At 47.6% G+C, this 10,326-nt stretch overlaps 1 protein-coding gene across 1 annotated transcript; it reads right to left on the minus strand.

Moving 5' to 3' along the window:
* Positions 1-991: 991 nt before the first annotated feature.
* Positions 992-9,958, minus strand: LOC139559938 (nuclear factor of activated T-cells, cytoplasmic 4-like). The gene is made up of 13 exons (XM_071376418.1): positions 9,202-9,958; positions 7,907-8,070; positions 6,492-7,001; positions 6,239-6,411; positions 5,952-6,114; positions 5,204-5,304; positions 4,994-5,095; positions 3,015-3,202; positions 2,705-2,845; positions 2,536-2,591; positions 2,301-2,427; positions 1,465-2,148; positions 992-1,301 (listed from the first exon to the last, which is right to left on the minus strand). Exons 1-13 carry the CDS (start codon positions 9,377-9,379, stop codon positions 1,231-1,233), a joined length of 2,658 nt encoding a protein of 885 aa, XP_071232519.1. The 5' UTR covers positions 9,380-9,958; the 3' UTR covers positions 992-1,230.
* Positions 9,959-10,326: the final 368 nt, after the last annotated feature.

Raw genomic sequence — 10,326 nt, forward strand, 5'->3', positions numbered from 1 at the left:
TCCAGCCTTGTCCTCGTCAACACTCACACCTGTGTTAACGAGAGAATCACTGACATGATGTCAGCTGGTCCTTTTGTGGCAGGGCTGAAATGCAGTGGAAATATTTTGGGGGGATTCAGTTCATTTGCATGGCAAAGAGGGACTTTGCAATTAATTGCAATTCATCTGATCACTCTTCATAACATTCTGAAGTATATGCAAATTTCCATTATACAGCAGACATCATACAGCAGCAGACTTTGTGAAAATGTATTTTTGTGTCATTCTCAAAACTTTCGGCCACGACTGTACATTTATGTTATCGCACAAGGTAAGGTCTATTCTACACCAATCACACATCCTAATTATCTCTGCTGTTTTCTCCCTCTCCTCTCTCTCCACAGATTCCTGTCAGCTCACACTAAACCCAAACACAGGCTTCTACACTCTCCACCTGACTGAGTGAGACCAGGAAGTGACAATGAAGGGACCCAAACGGTGCCTCAACCATCCAGAGAGGTTCCACCTTCTCCAGGTGCTGTGTAAGAAGGGTCTGTCTGGGGCCCTCTTTTACTGGAAGGTAGAGTGGAGAGGGAAGAGGGCCTACATAGCAGTTTCTTACAACAACATCAGCAGCAGGATGGGCTTTGGTCCAGAAGCCCAGTTTGGCCTCAATGAGAAGTACTGGGGTTTACTTTGCACCAAAGAAGCCTGTAGTTTCCTACATAACAACATAGAGACTAAACTACCTGCCCCTGGCCCTGTATGGTAGGGGTGTCCCTGGATCACAGGGCTGCAGATCTGTCCTTCTACAGCGTCTCTGAAACAATTACCCTCCTCCATACTGTCCAGACTGTATTCAATCGGGCCACTCAACCAAGGGGCTTTGGACAGAGCTAAATTTATTCAGCTCCAGTGATAACAGATATTAGACTCCCAGGAGGAGAGAAAGGTAATCTATTCAAGCACACACAAGCACACTAAAACCATATACACAAACAGACCCATAACAGACATTTACTTGTATAATTTATATTGAAAACAGGTTAAAAACATTAGTCTCCCTTATATAAACTGTAACAGTTACCTTCGATCGTACTCACAACTGTGCCCTTTTATTTAATCCCCAGTCAGTATTGCCATATTTGAGCAACACATCAGAAACCAAGTGCATAGGAAAAGGTGTGATATGGTATCAATAATGCACTTCATACTATAAAAACAGAACAAGACAGGACAGTACTGAGCTTGTCATCCCGGTTGGCTGTCCATCTGTGAGCCCGACTGGAACGATCTGATGTCTTCTCCTATGAACTCATTCACTGCAGACAAAAGACACAGCAACCAGTCAGACATTTATATATGAATTCATGCTGTATACTGTATCAATACATCTATACAAACAAACATGGTACAAATGTATTGTTACTCTTGCAACGGTGGAGATCAACACAAATGAGAACCTCGCACATGCAAACTTCTCACCTTCCTCTAATGTAATGTGGTGAAAGGATGATGAGCTGGCAAATTCCAGGGGGCTCTCCTGCATTTTAGGTCCAGCCTGAGCAGGTCCCCTGCCCTGGTGGTCCCATACCTCATAGTGGGAGTACGGTGGTGGGTAGAAGTCCTGATACGGGCTAGGGTTGGAAGGAGGCGAGGGGCAGACCTCATGAGGGTAGGGGTAGTGGGGGTAGGGAGAGGTAGTCATGGGGGGACGAGGGGAGGAGGAGATGGGGCTGCTGGAGGGGAAGGGACTCAGAGAGGAGGAGTGGGAGGGAGAGGGGGAAGAGGACAGGTATGGGGAGTCCAGCCAAGGGGAGGGAGAGGGAGGCTGGGGGACTCTGGGGTAAAAGGGAGGCAGTAGCTCAGTGAAGCCCAGCTCCAAGTTCTCAAAGCTGGGGTGTCTCTCCGACAGAGAACCTCTGCTCTCCTCCACAGCTTCCGGCTTGTGGCAGTACTCCTGGTAGCTCTGGCCGGGGTAGGGGGGAGAGCAGGCTGAAGGGTAGGGGGGAAGGTGGAAGGCCAGTCCTCCCTCCTCAAGCATGGGATCATTCCCCCGGTGCACACCGCTGTCCACCCTGCTGGGCCTCCTCATGGAGCAGAGTGTCACCCCCTCCAGGGGCAAGGCAGAGGGATGCGACAGCAGAGGGTCCTCCTCTTTAAACATGACTGAGGGTGAAAAATAAGTGGTAATACGTAGTCTGGTCCCTGACCACGTAGATAAATACCATGGAGATTAATTGTTCAAAATGAACCAAAAACAACAAAGATAGTTCCAGTCTCAGCGGAGAGGCTGATGGATGAAGTGAGGCGAGACTCACCCGGCAGGTACTTGAAACAGTGAGTGCTGCTCCTTTTCCTCTTCCCGTTGGAGACGTAAAGGCACACAGATACTGGGCGGCTCACTGAGAGGTCGCTATAGGCTGGAACTCGCACACACAGCAAGCACTGGGAGAGGACAACATGAACAATGTACATTACAATTCTCGTACATGTGCATGAACACTTATGCTCGCACACTCAAACACACATACACCCAGAAACATACTATTTTACCTCACTACTGTTGTCACGGTCAACATGTGCCTCCTCTTCCCACTGTAGCTTTCCATCTGGTAAATAAGGATATCAATTATACCTTATTTCATGGACGGTGCACATTGAACATTGAAGAATTGTAGACAATAACGCTTAAACACACACACTTACACACACACGTCATTACCTGTCCCTCTTTCCATAAAAAGCACTCTGGACATGGGCAGGAAGTTAGACCCACCCAACAGTAGCTCCTCCCCTCCTTCCACAGAGCAGGATGTAAGACTGACCGACTCCACCACTGGCAGCTCCTGAGCAGAGCGCTGGGCTGAGGAGAGCGATTGAGAGGAGAGAGAGAGAGAGAGAGACACAGAGAGAGAGAGAGAAGACAGATGATTCGCTAGGATATTGATAAATATGATACCTTATCAAAATACAAACTCAAAGAAAGTGTCAGGACAGGGAGAGTTGACTGTGATTGTTGGCTGGCTACTCACAGCACTCTATAGGAAGGGAGGCGACCTGCAGGGCCAGCACCCGTCCAGGCGGGGCCACGGGAGGGGCCAGGGGGAGGTGGGTACGGAACACTAGGCGCACACGCGTGTTCTTCCTCCCTACGTCCGTCTCTCCTTTCCTCAGCTCGATGTCCGAGTTCCTCAGCTTCAGAATGCCAGCACAGTCAATGCTGAGAGACAGAAAGGCTGTTTTATTCACCACATAGACACACACTCACACCGTACAATACCATGTACACACGTACTTAGTACACACACACATACAGTGGGGAGAACAAGTATTTGATACACTGACAATTTTGCAGGTTTTCCTACTTACAAAGCATGTAGAGGTCTGTAATTTTTATCATAGGTACACTTCAACTGTGAGAGAAGGAATCTAAAACAAAAATCCAGAAAATCACATTGTATGATTTTTAAGTAATTAATTTGCATTTTATTGCATGACATAAGTATTTGATACATCAGAAAAGCAGAACTGAATATTTGGTAGAGAAACCTTAGTTTGCAATTACAGAGATCATACGTTTCCTGTAGTTCTTGACCAGGTTTGCACACACTGCAGCAGGGATTTTGGCCCACTCCTCCATACAGACCTTCTCCAGATCCTTCAGGTTTCGGGGCTGTCGCTGGGCAATACGGACTTTCGGCTCCCTCCAAAGATTTTCTATTGGGTTCAGGTCTGGAGACTGGCTAGGCCACTCCAGGACCTTGAGATGCTTCTTACGGAGCCACTCCTTAGTTGCCCTGGCTGTGTGTTTCGGGTCGTTGTCATGCTGGAAGACCCAGCCACGACCCATCTTCAATGCTCTTACTGAGGGAAGGAGGTTGTTGGTCAAGATCTCGCGATACATGGCCCCATCCATCCTCCCCTCAATACGGTGCAGTCGTCCTGTCCCCTTTGCAGAAAAGCATCCCCAAAGAATGATGTTTCCACCTCCATGCTTCACGGTTGGGATGGTGTTCTTGGGGTTGTACTCATCCTTCTATTCCTCCAAACACGGCGAGTGGAGTTTAGAGCAAAAAGCTCTATTTTTGTCTCATCAGACCACATGACCTTCTCCCATTCCTCCTCTGGATCATCCAGATGGTCATTGGCAAACTTCAGACGGGCCTGGACATGCGCTGGCTTGAGCAGGGGGACCTTGCGTGCGCTGCAGGATTTTAATCCATGACGGCGTAGTGTGTTACTAATGGTTTTCTTTGAGACTGTGGTCCCAGCTCTCTTCAGGTCATTGACCAGGTCCTGCCGTGTAGTTCTGGGCTGATCCCTCACATTCCTCATGATCATTGATGCCCCACGAGGTGAGATCTTGCATGGAGCCCCAGACCGAGGGTGATTGACCGTCATCTTGAACTTCTTCCATTTTCTAATAATTGTGCCAACAGTTGTTGCCTTCTCACCAAGCTGCTTGGCTATTGTCCTGTAGCCCATCCCAGCCTTGTACAGGTCTACAATTTATCCCTGATGTCCTTACACAGCTCTCTGGTCTTGGCCATTGTGGAGAGGTTGGAGTCTGTTTGATTGAGTGTGTGGACAGGTGTCTTTTATACAGGTAACGAGTTCAAACAGGTGCAGTTAATACAGGTAATGAGTGGAGAACAGGAGAGCTTCTTAAAGAAAAACTAACAGGTCTGTGAGAGCCGGAATTCTTACTGGTTGGTAGGTGATCAAATACTTATGTCATGCAATAAAATGCAAATTAATTACTTAAAAATCATACAATGTGATTTTCTGGATTTTTGTTTTAGATTCCGTCTCTCACAGTTGAAGTGTACCTATGATAAAAATGACAGACCTCTACATGCTTTGTAAGTAGGAAAACCTGCAAAATCGGCAGTGTATCAAATACTTGTTCTCCCCACTGTACGTATACAGGAAAGCTATTCTTTCTGCCTACTCTGTTACTCCATACAAACCTTTTGTGTGCATTCTCTTTATTTCTCTGTTAGTTACTCACAGCGCAGTCATGTTGGTATCTGGGTTGAGGGGGATGTCCAGTATTTTGGTGCCAGCTTGGACGCTCTCCTGACTGGCAGTGCCCACCATCTTCCCTGTCACCCTGAGGATCAGAAGAAACGCTTTAACAATAAAAACAAAAACACACCAAAACACTGAGGTAGCACATACAATCACAGATTCACTGTAGTATTGTCGCACGGTTGCCTACCTGTGAATCTGATAGAAAGGGTGAGGCCGGATGGACCTGTCATCAGCTGTTCCCACAAACACCTGCAATGAGAGCGGCTGTCTCTCTGTGTACCCAGTCAGCTGGGAGAGACAGAAAAGAGACGGAGGGAAGGGAGTTATTGTTTAGATCTATACTGAGGGTACAAAACATTAAGAACACCTTCCTAATATTGAGTTGCAACCCCCCTTTTGCCCTCAGAACAGCCTCAGTTCGTCAGGGCATGGACTACAAGGTGTCGAAAGCGTTCCACAGGGATGCTGGCCCATATTGACTCCAATGCTTCCCAAAGTTGTGTTAAGTTGTCTGGTTGTCTTTGGGTGGTGAACCATTCTTGATACACACGGGAAACTGTTGAGCGTGGAGAAACCCAGGAGCGTTGCAGTTCTTGACACAAACTGGTGCGCCTGGCACCTAATACCATACCCCGTTCAAAGGCACTTAAATCTTTTGTCTTGCCCGTTCACCCTCTGAATGGCACACATACACAATCCATGTCTCGACTGTCTCAAGGCTTAAAAATCCTTCTTTAACCTGTCTCCTCCCCTTCATCTACACTGATTGAAGTGGATTTAACAAGTGACATTAATAAGGGATCATAGCTTTCACCTGGATTCACCTGGTCAGTCTATATCATGGAAAGAGCAGATGTCCTTAATGTTTTGTACACTCAGTGCATATGTGTTAGTTTGCGATTGAAACCATAATCAATTTAATTGACTTATTATACCTTAACAACCGGATGTCCCCCTGGTGATGCCTTGACGGCTCCTCTGCTTCCCTCCGTCTCGTAGTGGGCTCGGTGGTGTGGGCGGGGCTGCACCTCGATACGCAGTTCATATTGGTCAAACTGAGTTGGCAGAGGCCAATCAAGTGGTGGCAGAGCATTGGATCTGTAAGAACAATGGACCAGTCAGATGTGTGGGCGGGGCTGAGGGGAACATCCTGGCCACCCAAAGAATAATAATGGCAAGTCAACACACTATTGAGGGATACTGTATAAACACATTGTGTAACCTGAACAGAGGGCTGTGGGTGCTGGCTCTGGTCCTCCCCCAGCCCAGAGCAGGGGGCACAGACAGGTAGTCCATGCCCATGGAGGGGGCCTCTCTCTGCTGCAGCGGCTCTGGGAGTGGGCAGTGGGAGCTATGGGCTGGAGCCTGCACTTGCTCCACCTCCCTGGGGGAAACCTGGAGGACACAAACCAGGGACTTCTGGTTGAGCATGAAAACAAACTATGGAACTTAAGATTTACAAACCACCAGCTGACCTGCTCCAGTGACGTCTTCCTGGTCTTCTGTGGGATGCTCAGCTCAAAGCTGCTGTTGGGACCCTGTGACTGAGAGGTGGAGTCTCCTTCCTCCTGGTTACAAGAGTGTTCGTCAGAGTAGCTGCTCCTGCGGGAGGTGCAGGGGGAGGCCAGGGGGGAGTTCCTGCGCTTCTTACCCCCCGGGGAGGTTGGCCGGGAGGAGGGAGACAGGCAGAAATGGGAAGTGGCCTCATTGAGATCCTCCTCCTCTACTAGCAGCGAATCGCAGCTGGACGCAGGACTGAGCCAGCCGCGAGAAGAGGGGCTGGAGGCAGGGCTTGGGCTCAGGGACCCAGTGCCGGTGCCGCCGTCGCGGTAGCAGAATGGGTCCAGTAGGGGGAGGTATAGGCGCTCCCTCTCCCAGCCACCTCCTGTGTCCCAGTAGTTACTTCCTGCTGGGGCAGTGTCATCCTCTGGAGAGATAGTGGTGATCTGGATGCTAGGGCACTCCAACACACGGGACTCTGAGACCTGGGAGAGAGAGAGAGAGAGAGAGATGGAGAAATACAGACATACAGACAGACATAAGTCAGAACATTAACCCAGTGAGTCCCACTGCAACGCCGGCGCGATTTGGACTTCTAACAATGTGTGTTTGCGCTACAGACTTCTTGTACCAATGAATTTGTCTATTTCTTCTGCATCTGTTGGTAACAACCATTAGTCTGTGTGATTAACCGGGGCTAAGCTAGAGCGGTGTTTGTGAGACAAGGGCAGATCCCAGAAGACGTTAAAGAAACGTCTGTAGAGTCCGAATTTGTTTGAGCTACAAACTATTAAACCTATCTATGAAAAGCTGAGACTCTCAGAAACACGGACACTGTTTGCCCTATGACACTCACAAGCTACACAAGAGTCGTTAGAAGGTACAGGGTTCTTCTACATAGAAGATCGTAGCACATCTAAGGACATAGCGTCTATAATACCGTAAAAAGCTCACATAGTTGCCGTCACAAACTCCACACGGTTGTCACTGACTAGTTGGATATTCATTTCCCACTGAGCAAATCATTTCTGTACTTACAGCATTATTTTGATCCGTTTTTCTTTGTGCTTTGCTTTGGACCTTATTTTTGTTGACATTTGAATGTGACAGTTTATGTCAAATGGTTTTGTGTTCTACTTGTAGCCCTTGTTGTCCTTAGAATGAAATGGTAAAATGCCTCATTGTGAGGCTAAATATAACGGCTGGACATGCAGATAAATGAAAGTTATGTAAATGAAAAGCTGATTTTTGCTGGGGTCTCGGGACTGATAGGGTTAACAATAGAGACATGTACAGTAGGGACCATACTGCAAGGACAGGTATGGCTTCCAGCATCTCTGTCCCACTCTCACTGACCAGGAGAGTAACTGGCCCATCTCTGACCACTCACTTGTACAGATCGCGCTGGAAGACTCTCATAAGTCCCGCTGAACTCCCTCACCAAGGCACGTCTGGGGGGCGGGGAATGCATCCCAGCCCTTTGACTGGCTGAAGAAGACGGTGGGGTAGTGATGCTGATTGGCTGGCCTACATGAGTGGCAGCCAGGTGGCTGTCTGTGACCAAACAAAAAATGTGGGAAAGGTGTCAGGAGTCTCTCAGTTACAGTTGACATGGTAAGCTGTATCCTACTGAGTTCACTGTTAAGAGAGTACAGAGCCAGAATGCATTCACGTTGAAGAGTAAAACTACTACTATAAACAGTATCCCCTAACTCTCAAGAATGGTAATAAAATAGGTAAGGAAATGTCCCTTACTGATGTTTTAACTGCACATTACACTAAACAGTTCCCTGCTGTGGTGTGGTGGTGCAGTAGACTGTACCAGAGAGTTGGGGTCACTGTAAAGCACTATGTCCACTACTGTCCAGTGTCCATTATGGATCATTGGTCAGCCTAGTGCAGCAGTTAAGAGGTACAGTACACACCGTGGTAACTCCTCTTGTAGTAAGTTTAAGGCTAGGGTGTGGTATTACTATTTTATGCCAGCGTGGGCGGCAAAGAGATGCGTGGGTGGGTGAGAGGGGTGTGTATGAAAGCAGAAAGGGGGAAGAAGAAAGGGGGTGAAGGAGAGCGAGAGAGAAAGTAAAGGAGGGAGAACGGAGGGAGGTGTGGTGCATGCTCAGTAAACAGAGATTGAGGTTTCAATCCAGATGGCAGCTGTTAACTTCACTCACACGCACAGCTGATTAGAACCACATTGAGTTCTGCCCTTACACACACACACACACACACACAACATACAGGCAAGCACAAGCATGCAATACACAGCACGCAAACTCCATACACATGAACACACACATCCCCCACACACACACTAGCACACACTAGGCCTACATCCAGACACATAACTTATCTATGTCCAGGTAGAGAGAGATAGAGATAGAGAGAGAGAGAGAGAGAGAGAGAGAGAGAGAGAGAGAGAGAGAGAGAGAGCGAGAGAGAGAGAGAGAAAGAGAGATCAGTAGGCCTCATACTTTTACCAATGATGAACATACTCAGATCAAGTCAAACTAAATAATTCTCATGACATACACCACACAGAGACAAATCACTACAATGTGGATTAGGCGTCAACATTGGGAACCATTGACCATCTTCTTTTTCCCTATCTGTCATTCTCTCTCTGTCAATCTCTCTCTCACTGTCAAACACATTCACACACACTATCCAAGAAAGTGTTCTAACCAGTATTGCTCGATGGGAGCGACAGGGAGCTCTCTGTCCTCTCCCCTGCGATGGTGTGCTCCTGGTCCGCGTCGCGCAGTGGGGATGGGCCCCGGAGTTGGCGCGGCGGGTCCTCCTCAAAAACCAACTTGAACTCGAACTCCCCCTCCTCCCAGCCCGAACCCGGCGCGGCCCCCATCCCCTCAGCACGCGGAATAAATCAGAGAGACTGATGAAGAGAACACCCTGGCTGAAAAGATTGAGATCTACCTAAGTGTGATCCAATAATAATAATACTTTCCTTGGTCCTTTAAAAAAAAAAAACATCGACGTTTTCAAAATTGTATACGTTCAAGGGTAGGTCCAACATTCGTTCTTGTCATCCAGATTGTGGTCGTTCTTGCTCAGAAACTCTCTCTGTAACTTTTTATAATGTCTTCCGCCGATAAGACATCTTTTTGGACCACCGCTTCATCTATTTCATTCGAAGTTTTGGAGAAGACAAATTTTATGCGTAGGCTAGTTCTTCGAAAGTTCTTCGTTGAGTTCTTCGAAATTCGTAAACGATCGGACCGTTATCTATATATTCCATCACAGGCTATCAGTGTTTCATTCTATTGCTCTCTCGCCATCCTTTCTTCTATTCGACCAGAAAAAAAGTGTATCAAATATTTTTGTAGTACTTTACCCTTAATTGCCTTTGGGTGGGTTTCTCAGCACAGTTGGACCGTTACTGGAATTCCATAGGACATTTGGGTTGTCAGTCAAGGAGACCCCCTCCCCTCTCCCCCTGCCTATGTCCATGAGCTGAGGAGGTTTGGTTACTTTGAGATTTTTACCAAGTTCTTATAAATAATTAATCAGTTATGTAGCATATACTGTAGATTATTGCATACATTTCCTCTGACAGTTTGACATCACATCCTTTTATTTCCAGACGTTTTCTGCCTTCCCTCCCTCCCCCATCACCAAACTTTTTAAATGGCATCAACTCGAGCGTAATAAAAGTAATGAAGTGACCCTCTTGAGCCAGATGTTTGGCTGGTGGGCTGTTCCTCCCTGCTGTGGCCTCACTGAATGTCCCAGTGCTCTCTGTCACAAGAAGGACAATGATGCTTCGCTGTCACTCAGAGAGCATGAGGAGGC

The sequence above is a fragment of the Salvelinus alpinus genome, chromosome 30 (genome assembly GCF_045679555.1).
Source record: "Salvelinus alpinus chromosome 30, SLU_Salpinus.1, whole genome shotgun sequence".
Taxonomy (NCBI): Eukaryota; Metazoa; Chordata; class Actinopteri; order Salmoniformes; family Salmonidae; genus Salvelinus; species Salvelinus alpinus.

Excerpts from the sequence above, each read along its gene's own strand:
- LOC139559938 (XM_071376418.1), bottom strand. The coding sequence starts at position 9,379 with ATGGGGGCCGCGCCGGGTTCGGGCTGGGAGGAGGGGGAGTTCGAGTTC. Across the intron at positions 8,071-9,201 it reads GCTCCCATCGAGCAATACTG|ACAGCCACCTGGCTGCCACT; the intron begins GTTAGAACACTT and ends GTTTGGTCACAG. Across the intron at positions 3,203-4,993 it reads GATACCAACATGACTGCGCT|CATTGACTGTGCTGGCATTC; the intron begins GTGAGTAACTAA and ends TCTGTCTCTCAG.